This window comes from Athene cunicularia (genome assembly GCF_003259725.1).
Source record: "Athene cunicularia isolate RWA chromosome 5 unlocalized genomic scaffold, athCun1 chr5_part1, whole genome shotgun sequence".
NCBI classification, from domain to species: domain Eukaryota; kingdom Metazoa; phylum Chordata; class Aves; order Strigiformes; family Strigidae; genus Athene; species Athene cunicularia.
Genome location: NW_020799101.1, coordinates 8784828 through 8801160, shown reverse-complemented (window position 1 = coordinate 8801160; position 16333 = coordinate 8784828). Strand labels below are relative to the sequence as shown.

Here is a 16333-nt window from a genome sequence, read left to right as displayed (position 1 = left end):
TTTTTTTTTTTTTTTTTTTTTTTTTTTGGTACCTTTAGAAACATCAAATTGGCTCTGTGGCCAGAAACTGCTACTGCTTTTGCATGATGTTCTGGGATAGTGTACCAGGGGTACACTAAGCTGTTGACAGGGAATGGGAGAGGGGCTAGTATGTTGGCTAAAGTACTTTTAACCTTCCTCTCTATCTTTCCCCGTGTCCCAAGCAGAGTCTTTCCTGTGAGACAGCACCCATATTTGATAGTTTACTTTTCATCCTTCAGTCTCAAATAATTTGACAGATCATCTTGCAACATGCAGTGTGAGAGGAGATGGAGTAGATTAATACTGGCTGGATATAAATGTTAGTCCTTAATAGTTTCAGTGTTAAGGGACTGCCAGGTGAGGAAGTGAGAGGAGGAGGAAAGAAGTCACAGTGATTGACTCAAGATCTGGAAAGCATGTCAGAGTATAGGTGCTTACCCTTCTCTGTGGTGTTACAGCCCATGCCAGGATCTGGGTTTCGAAAGTTGCTGGAATTAGTCCCTCCTTTTTGTATCCTCACTAAGGATGAGTAATGCAGGGGCTATCCATGATGGGAACAAGCCACTGAGACATGTTTTGTCAGAAATATTGGCAATACCTTGATTTTGTGCATAAATTAATTCACTGTGATACTGACAGGAGTGCTTGTGGTGTGTGCACCCCCACCCCTCCATGCACTTAGCGTGAGGTTTTCTAGTCACTGAAAACAATGATGGGTTCTGGTGCAGTGGAGCAATTGACTCTTCCTGACATCTGGACCACTGTGCACCCCAGCATGTGTTGCTTTCATGGGTACTGCAGAATCTTCCTTGCACTTTTTCAAGGCGGTGTGTCTGCTGTGCTGTGTGCTAGGCCTGGCTTTTGAAGACCACGAGCACTGTTTATAGCTTAGCTCCATCCCCATGCATTGCTTTCCTTGTCTATAAAATTGATGGTGTGAGGTTTCCTCAGCACCCCAAGGGGCTTTGTGGTTTTTGGTTGAGAAAGTGGAGATGTGTGCAATCTCATATATGCAGCTGCTTTCATACATGACGTTGCCTTTAGGGAAAGTACAGCAACATCACTGTAGGAGCGTGATACCAGGGTTGCAACAAGGGGATGGCAGCCTGCGTGGGAGGTTTCCCTGGCTGAAAGCAAGCACTGTGGGCCTTCCTGGCATGGAGTTTCCCTCAGCCCTACCATCTGTGTTTTCAGGTTCCAGCTATTCCCAGTGTGGTGTTACAGCAGCTCTGGAAATCAAGCTGAGATGGGTGAGTGATGATCAGGACAAATAGCTGTTGGCTCCTCACGCAGCAGACAAAACATTTGCCAACCAAACAGCATAGCATTGGGTATTGCAAGGCCCTCTACTAAGTACGGATCTTTTTGGCACTTGGTGTCGAAGGGAAGAGGAGAGTAGGTATCTGCAAATCAAGCCCTCTCCTGAGTTTTTGGTTTGCATTTGAATCTCTGTATCACAGAACCCCAGCTTCCTGCCATCAGATTGCAGGCATCGAGATGCTTAGTGCATCTCACTCTGGGATCCCTCTTTCTTTATTTTACAGCACCTATTAGTAGTGATTAAGCATCATAAATAACTGAACTTTTCCAGCAGGTTGCCTTTTACTATACCACCAGAATGTAACTTTTTAACTGTTATTACAAAGATGGGATTCGGCTCTTCAAAAGTAAACCTCTGACAGAAATGGTTGGAGTAGCAGGAAGTTGTGACCTTTCCCCTTTCTACCTGGAGTGCTGAGAAATTTGATGGATTATATTTGGAAGATGAATGGATTTTAATGGTTCATGATCTCATCAGCTGTGGCCTGGTTTTAGAAAGAAGAAAGAGCTGTTGGACAAAAATGGAAAAGCAGCAGTACACCAAATGAATTATATGTAGTAGGAAGATATTTTAGAAATAGTGACATACCTAATGGAGACTCAAATGGGAAGAATTTCATGGAAGTTTAAGTTTATGCTATAAAACCTATGAATAACAAGGAAATACTTCCCAGCATGGAATACTGGAGAACAGTGCAAGTATATAAATGAGCAAGGTGCTGGGGAGACAACTGCAACAGGGTTCTTTGCAGAGTATTGCAGCTGGTTTAGGGGTTCACAGTTCTGTGAGTTGGATCTATGAACGGGATATTGAGGGCCCTGTCTGACATTGTACAACCCAGTGGATTTCTCCTAAGTTACGTAGTGCTCTCCTGTTGTAGCTGTGCAGTGACAGTCCTTGGGTGACCAGGAGTACCTTGACCACAGAACCTCAGACAGCGATGCAGACTTTGCTGCTTAATGTGAAGTCATGCATGATTCATAAGTCTGCCTAGATTTGTTAATAAAGTTAATTAAAACTGCAGGTGAATGCCGTGCCTTGGAAGACTTCTGAAGACCAAGAGCGTTGTTACTGCTTCTCTACCTAATCTTTTTGTTTCTCATTCTGTATTTCTGCCTGATGCCTGTTCTGTTCCTCTGGGCAAAACCCAGGTCTCTGGTGTGCACTGGCTGGTACATGGGCTACCTGGGCTTGCTCACTTGCTAGCACTCACCTGCCCTTTCCTTGTCGGGGCATACTGCATCAGTGTGCAGCTCAGTTATGTCAGTGTTTTACTTTGAGAAAAATCCGCTTACCAACTCATTACTACGGCCCTTGGAGCATTTCCAGACGGGAAGTGCCACCAACTTGCCTGTTTGGCACCCCTCAGTGATTGATTTCTTTATGACTGTAAACAGCAAAACTGGCAAAAACTTCCTGGTTTTTCTGCCAAGTTATATTTAGTTAATAAATGTGATGGAAAATATGTTTGTTGATCATCTCCTGAACTTGGAGACAGAAAATGACATTTCCTGCATTGTATACTTGGTGAGAGACCTAAAGCATGAGCTGTCAGCATCATCTCTTCACAACTCATGTGTCTAGAGTGTGATAGCTGAAGTGGTGTTCCAGGGCTTTATAGCTGTTGAAAGAGTTTTGTTTTGTTGGTAATAACTGGTTGTTGAGGTTTATTGATCTGTTGTTACTGTTCATTGAATGGAAATAGAAAATTTTGTTTGTTTGTTGTCTTAAGTCCTCTCAAGAGCAGAGACCTTGTCCCACTTTCAGCTTCTTTTACCTGCAATTCCATATATAGGTGTTTGCAGGCAGATTTCTATACATTGCATATGTAAAGCCGATATCTTGATAGCAGCTACCAAATGTGTACATGGGTGTATTTGCTGTAATCAAGTGTTCAAACAGCTAAAAATGAAGCCCTGCATTTGCCATCCTTTAATTTAGTGGTCCTACATTGATGTTCATACCTGCCTGTTAGAAACTGAGAGTAATCTGTGACTTTTTTTTTTCCCCCCTAAATCCCTTTTTTAAAAAATAAGAAAAAAAGCTCTAGGAGGAAGGCAAGAGGAGTTGAGAGGAAAATCGAGTGGTGGACCGACCACAGTGGTGGTATTTGGCATGGTGTTACAAAGTAAGATGTATGTTTAATAATTTGTGTGCAGCAGAGCTAAAGCTCTGCTTGTATGTGCATGTGGTAGGGAAGGGCAGAACGTGTCCTGCCCACGCGGTTTTGGTTTCAAGTAGGCTGTGGTGGTACAGGCTGTGGAGGGGAGGTGACACAAAGGTGTCAAGAGGCCCCCCCGGGGAGTGGTGTCCTGCCCCGGCTCTCTGCGTTTCGCTGGGTTGCAGAGGCTCTTCAGAGAGGCACAGAGCAGCCTTTGCTCTCAGCCTGACGTTTCCCCTGGCCACCATGTACAGTCACTAGAGCAAAGGAGATGCTGTTTGTCAGCCAGGTGGGAAAGCGGAGCCACGGAGCCGAGTTGCCTGCAACTTGATGTCTCCTGGGTGCGAAGCTGGTTCAGAGCAGGCTTTTTGTCACCTTGCTCCTACCTGTTCCCCAAGGCTTTGCCCAAAAGGGGAGACCTTGGCCTTCTAGGGCTCTGTATGCCAGCAGCACTGCTCCCCCAGCTCAGGCCGTCCGGCTGGACGGGTGCTGTGCAGCAGCGGGGCTGCAGGAGCCGTGCAGGGCAGGAAGCCATGCACCGCAGCGTGCCTGCGCCCCGCCGATCAGAGCCGCCTGTGGAAAGCTCAGGCTCCACCACCGCTTCGAGAGCTGCCGGCAGCCGCCTGCGAGACCACCTTCCTCCCCTGACCCGCAGGGAGGGTTGACAACAAACCGCCTCGTTGAAGCTGAGGCAGGAGTTTCAGCACCTGCTTTGCTGTTCGTGGGCAGTTTGCAGTCTTCCCACGCTTGGCATGTTCTGTGCCCTCAGAGAACGGACCCTCGCTGCTAGGGTCTGGACATCTTTCATGTCTTCTTCTCTGCCCATTTACCACTCTAGTCCTTTCTAGCCCCTCTAGGGTTGTGGATGAAAGCTCTCCCTCGTTGCAGATGCCAGTGTGTGCATGGGATTCTTAGACTCTCCCCCCTCCCCTATTTCATTTTGAGCTTCACTGACGTTTCTGAAGGAACGGGTTCTTGCTCAGTGGTGGTGCTGTTGGGGTCAATGCTTGGTCTTCAAGAAACTTTAGTACTGTGGGACTGATAAACTGGGTGATTGAATTCCCTCCCTCTGCCACATAACTCTAGGAAAAAGAGATCAGAAATCCCTTCGGAGAGGGATTTTCTTTAAAAAAACACAAGGAGAACAAAAATACAACATTCCTTGAACCAACTGTGTGTATCTTTTCAGCTTTGTAACACTACATTTTATTTCAAATATACTAAAGACCAGCCACCTGCAACTATTACTTATAAATAAATTGTTATTTTAGGGGTGGGATTTCTCAAAAGTAATATAAATTGGTGTAACTCCAGTGGAGCAGGCTTTGGCTCATGCTTTTGAACATTTTATTTTTTGAAAATTTGAAACCTCCTTTTTTTATCTGTATTTTATTTGTTGCCCTTCAAGCAAGTTTTCTTGGCAAAAATTTTTGTGGGATAGATAAATCTTGTTGCAGCCCTTGCTCTTCCTGTGTGAGCAAATCTCCTGTTAAGGTGGGTAATCTCGTGGATTAAACTAGATTTAAATTGATTAAAGAGTCCAGGATTGACTGAGAGTCATTAGTTATGCATGATTGTTCATGGCTGGCGCACAGCTTATAATTATGCTGCTTGACTGAAAACAAAAGTAGTATTTTAAACAGCTGTCCTGGAACAAAAAATTAGAATGACAATATTATAGTAATAGCTGGAATAACTGGTTATAGGAGTTACGAGAGAGACTAACTTTACACCCATTTGTAGGTTTACCTCCAGGGTGTTAAACATATGGCGGTAACAGTTGTTGGAAAGGTTTCTTTTACCCTTGAAACTTTGACAGCTGCTGTCAGTTGCAGGGGGCAGAAGTTTTGAGCCTTTGTCCCTTACCAGGAGGTGACCAGGTTGCCCCACAAGGGACCAGGTATTGTTTATAGGTCTAATGGTGCATCTTCTGCAGCTGGAATCAGTGAGTTGTAAGGGCTTCACCACTCTGTGTATTCAGCGCAGTGCGTGGACCTGCCAGTTAGAGGTGAGATTGACAGCTGGGTCACACTTTGCCTGCTCTTTGTTTTGAGAGCTGGCACCAAAATTAGATATTGGTGGGAGCAGGGAAATGCTGCTGTTTGGCAGCACCATATTCAAAGCTTGGGTGGAACAAGAGCTGGGGCCACTGCTGTTCACCAAATGGCATCTTCTAGGGCCTCTCCTGCACAGAACTTGCCATGGGTCACTGAGAAACTGTCCATGTCTGCCCTTGCCATCTGCCATGGAAATTACTGTCCTAAGCACTTGCTGGCCTTTGCAGGAATGAGAAGATACTTGGCACCCCCTATTTTTTTTTTTTTTTTTTTTTACTTTAATCTGTTGGTCTGGAAATGCAAAATCTCCTTTATACTAGGAAGCCCTAAGGATTTTTCAAAGGTGCTTGACTTGATAAACAAGTGTCTGTCAGCCTCAAAATGTACAAGAGGGACTGATTTATCCAAACACCATGTATTGGCTGAGAAAGTTGCTACTTGACCTGTCCAACAAAAGTATGCTCAGGTGGAGGTGCTACCTTATTAAAATGAAGAAAGATTTGACATTCCATAGGCATGATCTGTTAAGAGCTTTAACAAGAAAGATTAAAAGAAATAACTAGAGGCATGTGAAAAAACAGCTTTAGCTTACCCCAGACTTTCAGCTCTTTTGACTGAACAGAGCCTTGGGAATTGCCTCTACAAATGACTGATTATATGTGCAGTTCTGTTAATTAAATTTAAAAATTGAGTAGGAAGTCAAAAGATATAGCTACTTGTTTAATTAAGCTAATTAAGTCCCCAGGTAGCTTTTATATTTGCTTTATTCACTGCAAGTGTCTGGCTTGTTCTGGTTTTGAAGCCACGTCAGCACTGACATGGCTTAGAAAAAGGTTGTACTTTTAGGATGCTTAGTAATTGTGCCTGTGGGGAAGGAAGGAAGGACAGAGCAGCAATGGGAGAAATGATGTTCTGGGCTTCAGGGTAAATGCAGTCGTCTTTTGTGTCTGATCCAAAGACAATAAAAAGATTCCCGCTGATTTCAGTATACTTCAGATCAGGCTTCTCGGACTGGATAGGGGAGGGAAGGAAGAAAACATTTTCTGAACTTGTGTTTGCAATAATTAATGCTCATGCAGTTCTGAAGATGTCTCTTCATCCTGGAGGTCCACCTTGTCTCTCTTTTGGAGAGTGAGCAACTCACAGGCAGGCAGGCCACCCTTCGAATCTGCCTCTTCCCATCCACAGTGACTTTTTCAGAGACATGCCTGGCTCTCTGAGGCTGACTGACTATACCTGCTCTTCAAGTTCAGTGGATGCTTCAGCTGGGTGTTGATATGTTGCCTGAGAGATTACCCTCCTTCTGAATTTGTTTTCCAAACCTCTTCCATTGATGAATCACGCGTGACCAGTTTTTATTATATGTGTGAAGGCATATTATTAAGGATCCCTGTTTCGGTCTCCCTGAATCTGTTCTCTCATTTACTCCTGAAGTAGTCTTTTTTTTTTTTTTTTTTTTTTTTTTTTTGTTGGGAACAGTGTTAATACAGTCCTTTTCTGAAGAAGGTGTGTGAGGTGGTTGACTGGGGCCTCTTCTTGTGGGAAACCGATCTCTTGCAGCTCCCTTTGAAGTCACGCGGGAGCTGTGTGATCTCAGCAAGTTCAGGCATGGGGCACCATGTGAGTGGTTTGAATTAGGAGTGGAGTCCTCCTCCGTCCTGTGTGTGTTCAGCCTCACTGCGAAAGTGTTGCATCTCACAATGGCAGGGTAATGAAACCGTGGCTGAACTCAGCAGTCCTTGCTCATTTCCAGCTTGCTTGACAAAATCCTCCAGCGCTTGTTTTCTCTTAGATACGGCTGTGAAGTTCAACAGAAGTTAAAGTGTATGCTTAGCTGTGGGCCAAAATCCTGTATTGTTCTTACAGATACAAAGGGGGTTCCTGAGCTCCTACAGTTGATCTTATCCACCCTTTGTGCTGTGGAGGCACGTGCTGCCTTCCATTTCCTTGAACTAGAAGAGAGCAGCGATTAAAGGCTTTACTATGCTGATAAGCACACTTTCCTCTCCCAGTTAGCTAAAGCTTGGCCAAGTCACCTCTAAACCAGGCGGAAAGTCTGTTTTTCCTCCTGGTTGTTCTCTGAGGGACCAGGCTGAGGATGAAAGCGCTGGAGAGTGAGGAGGGTGATTACTGTTTACAGCTATGCATGCCAGTGGTGTGATGCAGCATACCACCAGTTTAGTTTGATTTGTTTGGAGATCAGTGTACCTCATAGCATTCACAATATCATGCATAAATAAAAATTCAGACTTGTCCTTTGCCTCTCCCAATACAACAGGACTTTTCCCACTGCAGTGCATCTCCTGCTCTGATACTAAACCTTCCAGGCAGAATTCTGCAATTCCCTAAAAGAAGTTACCCTGTGCCAGATAGATCTTGGCATTAGGAGACTTTTCTCTGTACTTATTACTCTTTGAATATTGTTCTTAAACATGTACACATGGTTACATTCCTGTATCATCTCCTATATTATGATATAGGAGTTCTCCCTTAGCATCAGAGAGTTGAGTTTCTCCAAGGTTCTCTTGCTTTCTTTGAGAAAGAAGATCAGCATCAGCTGCATTGTTGACCCAAACTGATTTGGTCTGCTCTGGACTTCAATAATTCTGTCAAGAATATGTGGCCCTTGCTTCTCTGTAAAAACATAGTTTTTTGCCTTTAAGCAGCCATGGTCAGTTGTGGGAAGAAGTGAGAAGCAAAACTTGGCGTATGCGTGATACTTGTGTTACACCCGCACTGGTGTTGTGAGGCTGGATCCCAAGGGTGTTCGCTGATGCTGGGAGGTACTGACGTTGCCGGAGCCTTGCCGGCATGCCGTCAGGGCCTGGGCTGCCAGCCAGCCGTTGCTAGATAAGGTTATTCCTTCCATGGCTGGAGGGCCAGTCCTTTGGCAGCTGCTTCCTTTTCACGTACTCAAATCTTATTAAATAACAGAGCTTAGTGAGAAGTCCTCAGTCTGTGAAAGTAGGTGCTAGTGATGTAAGTTCTTCAGTGACTGAAGAGTTTGAAGGAGCATTTATATCCAGAGTTCCTCCTTTTGGGGGAGAAGTAAGGTACCACAGTCTTCATTTGTGGGCATCTGGTTTCAGATGGTTATGGGCATATTTCTACGTGCCCAAATGTGGCTGCAGTTGCTTGTTGGGTTGGTAAAGCAATCTCAAAGCACATGCTGTTTCTGTAGCTGCACCACAAAGCATGAAGGCAGTAATGAAGGTGTAAAGCAGTGGCAGGAACTGAGCTGCAGGGATGGCTGAGGTTAGCCCCAGGGCCTGGGTTTAGCAAGCCACTGGCTGTGCATGCCAGTGCAGCATGTGAGCATCCCTCTGGCTGCACGGGCATCGCAGGTTGTGGTCCAGCAAGTGTGAGGAGCTCAGAGCAGTTAACTGCCGCCAGCACGAGGGCCCTCCGTGTTGTGTGGCTGTTGTACTGGGGGGCTGTGCGATGGCCGAGAGGAAGCAGGGGAGTGTTGCTGTCTGGGAGCTGCTCAATTGTCTGATCTCAGGCAGGCTCATGGGAGGGCAGGTCTGTGGTCAGACATTTTGCTTTCAGTTTTCTAGGTCAGAGATTATTTTCTGTTTCAGGCACATTCCGCGTAACTGGGAGCTGATCTCTGATATTGTGTCGGCTGCTACTTAACTGGTCAAATTTTGTATTTAAAGGAGATCATAGCAGGTCCAAAAGCCAGACTTTTACCAATGGTCTATTAATTTTAATTACTTAATTTCATTGTATCTTAGCTTTTGTTGATGCTATTGCTATCAAATTAAGACCAGAGAAACTCTTAAGACTATCTGGTTTAACCTCTTGTATAGGACAAGATTTCACTATCAGTCCTGCATCCAGTGGGGTGCCAGTGTGCCAAAGTTTCAGCAGCTCCTGGTATGTTGGGGCTTCAGTCCTTATTTTTGAGCCTTTCAACTGTAACTTTTCATTAGACCCAGCTACCGTGTGCCATGAGATGATCGAGTGTAGCTAGATCCTCTTTATTGAGTGCTCTAGAAATTTATAATACGAGCATGGCTGCTTAGTGTAGAGGATTTGAATTGGTCTTTAGTCTTGGAGTCTGGAGGGGAGAGAAGTATTTTGTTTCTGTTTTGTAAGACTATGCTACTCTGGGCAGAGGAATCTCAGTTGCAGTGGTGGAGAGCAAGGTGTGTCACAGAGTTGGGACCAATTTTTGTTTGTTACCTGTGTTGAAGATGGATGATGCTTCTGTTGCATCTCCTGTTCTCAGCCCAGCTGCTCCTGTCTTGACAAGCCTTTGCTTTTAAGACTAAACAAGGAGTGCAGGGTTCGTTCTGTATCCCACCAAAGACCGTGTATGTTGGAAGAAGGGAAGAAGGATCCTCTTTGTGAATCACTGCGTATGGAGACTGGCAGAAAAATGATAAGCACTGAATAATGAATTTGGAAACCTAAGTAAGGATTTTCCCATAAAATCCATTTGGGTGACTGTATATGTATATATTATAGATATTATGTATTTTTGAAAGAACCATTTCTTTACAAAGCTGCATATCTCATCAGTGAACTGAAATTTAGGAAAAAATTATTCATGAGATAGCTGGAGTTGAAGTTCATTTGGTGAATGTCTTCTGCATTAATGGAGACAGAGGGCTGTTCAAACACAGCTTCCTAAAGTCAGTGTAGTAAGCAGCCCAAGCAAATGCAAAATTTAATATTGAGTCAATGCTAAATATTTAATTAAATTTTCCCAGTGAGATTGATTTAATTTTTTTTTCTTTAAGTGGAAAATATAGTGATCATAAAATGAACATTTTGGTAGGATTTTCCTAAGCAGTTCTGACTTGCCTGTTTTGTATCCCATTGATAGAGGTGTGTCACTTCTGGACTGCAGCTGGAGTCATGTGAATAGGATGTTCTCTTGTCCTTTCTCTGAAAATATTTGCTGTGCCCATCCTAATGTATTCCCAATAGTTTAAAAAACAATTTCTCTACCTCTACAACACAGTGTAGGCTAGGGAAATGTACGGTGATGGTGTGTGCTGTCTCTGCTTCCACCTCACCCCAGCGATTGTTTTCTCTCGGCTTATGTTAGTGGAGCTGCAGTTGTCATCCCCAGGAGCAGGGGTGCCAGCAGAAAGCGCTGCTATACCTTAACGCTGCAGAGCCAGCCCGGCTTGGACACCTCCTTCACCCACCCCGCAGCCCTCTCTGTCCATTTGTAGAATGGCTGTTTGCCTCCTCTGTCAGATACATAGAGTTCAACTTTCTCTTTTACCTGTATCTTAATGTTATTCCCTTAAAAGGACCAGTTGGTGCATGGCAGGGTTTTGCATGCCAGGGACAAATGTTGTCTGGATTAGTGGTGGTGTGTACACTGTTGCTCTGGGAGTTTAGGCGTAGGGTTAGAGGTTTATTTGAATGATGTGATGTGTGTTAACACCGGGGAGGAATCAAACTGTTGGCAGGATACATTGTGTATTACCCAAGAAAAAAGAGGGAGCTTGGGCTCATCATTTTTTGTTGCAGAACTGGGAAATATTTTTCTACTCCACAGTGTGCACGCCAAGGTGTATTAATTCTGGGTACCTCCGTGATGAAACTTGGTGCTGGTGGTGTAGAAGACATGCTTCTATTTCTGTCAGACCAAGGAAAGGTGGCTGTACAAGAGCAGAGAGGGTTCGAACAATCATGTTTAGTCAATCCTCCAGAGAGCTCTATTTTCAGAATTTCTGTTACACGCAGATTATCGATACCTGCAAGATGGGAAGCTCCTCTTTGCTAATTTTTACCTAGAAAATTTTGGGGTGTATGGGGGTTGCTGCCTTTTTTTTTTCTAAGTGAGATTTCTGTGTGACAGACTGGCTCAAACTTCAGGGACCCTTAGCTGTGATTTTTGCTAAAAACTAGCTGGCGAACAAAAAAAAAACCCAACCCACCCCAAAACCAGAAGCAAGACCTTAATTAAAAATGTAACTAAAAATGTAATGAAAAATCTACTCACCTAAAAATAAATACCTTCTTTCAAGGACAGGTTGACCGACACTGGGATTGAATCTCTGATCCCTAAAATTATGTGCTGTATCTCTATCTAATTTAGATTAAATGACAAGTCCTTAGGTAACAACACTAACAGTCCTGTTTTCTATGGCTTAAGGTCAAAAGGTGATTTATGTAAGAAATCAGCGTTTATCCCAGCGCTGATGGCGTTTTGAGAGACTTGAAACAGTGAGATAAGATATAATAGGGAGGAAATGTTCATCTAATTCACGAAACAGATATGCATGGGTCTTTAAAGAGAATTGCTTGTTTTAAATGTCACTCTCACTTCATTTACCTGACAAACCGGAACACTATGAACCATATTTTATTTTATTTTTCTTTAATCTCCATTTCTTCTATCAAGGTTGAGATTGTTCAGCACTTCTAGGAGAAAGAAGGAATTAAGTTCCTTACTTTTTATGGGGGCCTGAATGTTGAACAATTTGAGTCCTGGATGCTTGATTTTTTTTTTTTTTTTTTTTTTTTTTTGGTAAAATTATGGGTGTGCATGAGGATATATATAGAGCTTCAGATATTATAAAATGTTAGCAAGATTTATCATGCAAAATCCCAAGAAGATTCTTTGCCTTGAAAAACAATCTTCTAAAGTTTCCTTTACTTTTTCAGGTGGATTTGGAGCCAGAAGGCAAAGTGTTTGTTGTCATAACTCTTACAGGCAGCTTCACAGAAGGTAAGGGAATTATTTTGGCTTGTTTCTATTAAGAACTGGACTCTGGTGTGTATTCTTGCCATCAGTTACCAAGCAATACATAAGTGGATGGCATTCTTCATGCAGGCCATGTGCTGTTCCACGCTGGAGATTTCTTGAGCAATGGGGGAAATCTGGAAGGGGCTGTTCGTAATGGCTCACTCTGTGTGTGTGCCCTCTGCTCCTCTGGTGCTCTGGTCTTGGATCCAGGTAGCTGATTCGTGCTTTATCTGGTTTATTTATCTGAAGTTGTCCTTCAGACAGATTGTTTTTGTCACCTGTACTTTTCACCTGGGTGCCTCTTGAAGGGCAAGCTAAGGAGCATGTAGAACATGTTTAAAATAGAACACGTTTAAAACATCTGGATGGTTTTTATTGCATAATGAGTCCCATCTATTTCATGTGCATTTCTGTTTTCCAAGTTCACTTTGCACAGGAAACTTAGAAGTTTTTAGTGTGACAGCTGCCCTAAAAAAGTATCCGGACAGATTTTATTTTCTTTCTGTAATTATATTTTATAGTGTGATGTTTTTAATTTCCCTGTTGTTTATTGTGATACCAGCTATGAACATGGATGTGAGCTGTGCTGGAGTAACCCAGGAAATCTGTGATGGGGCACAGTAGAAGCTTGTTTTCTTCAGACCTATACCATGGTTCTTATTTGTTTTAGCTGTGGCCTCAAACTGCATTTGTGGGGAGGTGTTTTCTGTACAGAAGCCAATAATTGAATCAGGATCTGCTCTGCTGTCTGGGGGAGCTGGATTTTTGATGTTTTCTTTTGTTCTGCCCCAGATACTGATTATTTGGCACAAAGGCTGTGCCAGGGGGCTGCAGCATGAGTAACCCACCCTGCCATGCTCTGCCTTGGACACAAGGAGGGTGCAAGCTGGAGGGGTGCTTGCTTCAAGGGTTATGGGGGAGCTCTGCTCTCCTGCCTAGCCATTCCCCTAGCTCCTGCCTTGTGGTAGGTGCCCAGACCTCTCAGTGCCCCTGACTTTTTCAAATACCGGTTTCAAATACTGGATGCTTTTGGGGAGCTGTCTCGCTCTTACTGAGCCTGCGGCCTGGTGTGTGCTGGGGCCTGGAAAGTTGCTTGTTGGGGAGCTGGTGCATCAGAGGAGCTGGTGAAGCTTTCAGTTTTCTTTGAGTGGTTTACAACCCAGGAGTGCTGTGCTCCTGGCAGGACGGCTGGGGCCTTTTAAAGCGTATGAACTGATCACAGAAGTGATCAGCTGAGCCACACCTGAGGGCCCAGCAGGAGATGTGTCTTTCTCCACAGCAGCACCCCAAGCCCGTGGTGTGGAATTGGTGGCAGGGTTTGCAGACATCCTTCCCTGTGTGGCTGAGGCTGCTCTTACCCCTAGGGATCATAGGCAGGTCATAGTCCCACTTGCAGAAGGTATATTAGGAGGGAAACATGAGCAAAAAGCCTAACTTTGATCCTAAAGAAATGTATGGTCTTGGAGTCATGGAGAAGATGAGGGGTATCACACCCTGGCACTTCTGCAGGGCAGAGAGGACCAGAATTCCCTTTTCCAGTGATGATCACATGCTGTGTAAAGCTGGTAAGGCTATATGCTGTTGCTACAACTTTCAGTTCTTTATCTGTCGAGTAAGAATGCATGTTTTTCTCTGCCTAGGTGTCAACTTTGTGGTCTAGAAACGGCTCTCATTTATCCATGCTTAAAACGTTAACAGATCATTTACCCTTTCTCCTCTAGGGAGATGCTCCCTACAACTGTGCTTTGACAGGGAAACATGAAGATCACTTTTACAAGTCAATTTGGGAAAAGCTTTCTATTTGTGACCAGAGAACAGGAAGAGTACAAAGGTGTGCTAGGAAGGCCTGGAGGACTTCTTTGCAGGCCCAGAGACCATGGCTCTTGTGGGTGAAAAGGATATTAGAAATTGGCTTTAATTGCCTGTGACAGAGCCAATGATGGAAAGAGGAAAGAAACTAGAGGGCATTTACTTACCTGCATCCCAGTTTGGATCCACGTGCAAGTACGTCATGCTTGGACATTTAAACCCAGGGTTGAGCAGGGATGGTGGTTTTGAGCATAAATCCAGAGTGTGCTTCAAACTTGTGCTGGTGGCTAAGATGTTAAGGCATGTTGCTAGCAAGGTCTGAAAGACGAGAGATGGACAGCTCAAATGTTTGTACTGCTACTGCTTTCTGAGGAAAATGGGAAATGTTGGAAATAGTTTACTTCCCTTTCCTCTGTCATTTATCGAGGATGTGTGGACTTACAGAACAGGAAGATCAAAGACAGCTCTTGAGGTTTTTTTCTTGACTGGTTAGTCCCATGTGTGGTGACATTTAGAGTTTCCAATAATAAACATAATCCCAGGCAAGCCTGATTGCAGATACTGACCTCTTGCAGTTGTTGGATAGTGGAGGCATCCATCAGGGAGGGGTTTCCTTCTGAAAAATGGTGAGATCTCTTTCATAACATCATGTTTTATTCTGTTTTTCTCTCTTCTTGTACTGGAAATGTGAAGGCTCGGAATTGTATTTGAAATCTGTGTTTTTTTGAAAGATGTCTGAGAATAACTCACAATTTGAAAGCACAAAAAGTGCCTTCCCACTTGTTTACCCTAATCTGAAGGGCAGCCGCTACCACATCCTCCCCGCTAGTTACGGCTGACGTGGCAGAGAACGCTTGAAGCCTGTGTGTGTCTATAGGTACACAGAGAACCCAACTATTAGCTCATGTTAGACCCCATCAGGGTAGCACGTAGACCCACGTGGAGTTTCAAGCAATATGATGTTTAAGACTTCTGGTCATTTTCTTACGATTTATGAATGGTTAAGTGTGTAACTCTGGGGCATTTCCTGCTCTGGAAGGGATCAAGCAGTAGTAATGTGGTGATAAAAAAAAAAGCCATATTCCAGCAAGTAAAAAGAATAATATGGCAGTGTCTCTTCAGCCACCCACATGGGGTTTTTTAGCAGTTTCTGCCTCACCACTTTCAGTAGACCATGGGTACAGAAGGATAACATAATGGAGTTGGTCTGAACAATTGGGAGCATCTTCCTTTGAAAAGTTTCTGAGAGCTCCACTGAGCAAAGGTGGAGGGTCAGCTGGCATGTTGTTCATCTCGGAGAGGTTTTATTCCAAGCTAGTTGTTTTGTTTATGGAAATAGAAAAATTCACAGGGTCTCAGCCACCATCGTCTAACTCCCATAAAGTAAAAGCCAAAAGAGTGGCCAAAGAGAGGGAGGAGAGAGTGGGGATACAAACAAAACAAAAAACCCCCAACAAAAACCAACCAAAGAAAAAAGACTGCAGTCCACCTGAGTCTGTATTATTTTGTTGTCCTAGAAAGCTTACCCAAAATAGACAGTCCCAGTGGTGTTGGCAGCTTGTACTTTCTTTAGCTTCAGGAGTGGTTGGTTTTTTTGTTTGATCAAAAGTTCTTTTGACCAGAAACTTAATTTGGTTCTGCTTACTTATGGTGTGGATGGGGGAGCAGGGTGGCACTCCTGCGAGAGGCACAGCATGTCCAACAGAAGCACTCGTGTATTGTTGGGATGAGGACAGTATAGAAAATGTACAGCTGGAAGAGGTTAGTCCTTTGTAGGTTCCCATATGGCTCTTCTGTCCATCAGTGTTAACCTGCTCTTTTGAAGCAGGGAAATATGCCTATTCATGTGTTAAAAATACATGTAATTTTTTAGGAAGAGAAAAGAATGGAGCAATAGGAAGCAAAGGGAGGTCTAGCGAAATTATCCCTGCCTGTATTTTCTCTGCTGGATATATTTGTTGCTGTGCTAAGCTATATCTGATTATATTAACTCCCTTCATTCACTGACATTTCCTGTGTAAAGCGACCAGCGCAAAATTAAAATGAAAATCTCCTTACGTCGAGAGGAGATTACCTCTCCAAGCGTGACCGTGTCTCTGCCGGCCATGCTGGGTCCTGGTGGGCCCGGCACCTGCCTGGGGTGAAGGGAAGCACCCTCTCCTCCAGCCAGCTCCCTTGTTGACCCAGGAACTGTTTCACTCCAGGCTGCTTTATAGAAAAGGCTAGGACTGACTTCTGCCTGCCAGACC

The 16333-nt window shown here is 44.1% G+C and overlaps 1 protein-coding gene across 1 annotated transcript in view; it reads left to right on the top strand.

The window, feature by feature from the left end:
- PRKCH (protein kinase C eta) overlaps nt 1-16333 on the top strand; it is a 120475-nt gene that overhangs the window by 17242 nt on the left and 86900 nt on the right. The window contains exon 2 of the mRNA XM_026849361.1: nt 12194-12257. Coding sequence (XP_026705162.1) covers nt 12194-12257 — 64 coding nt within the window. The remainder of the gene's footprint in view (nt 1-12193; nt 12258-16333) is intronic.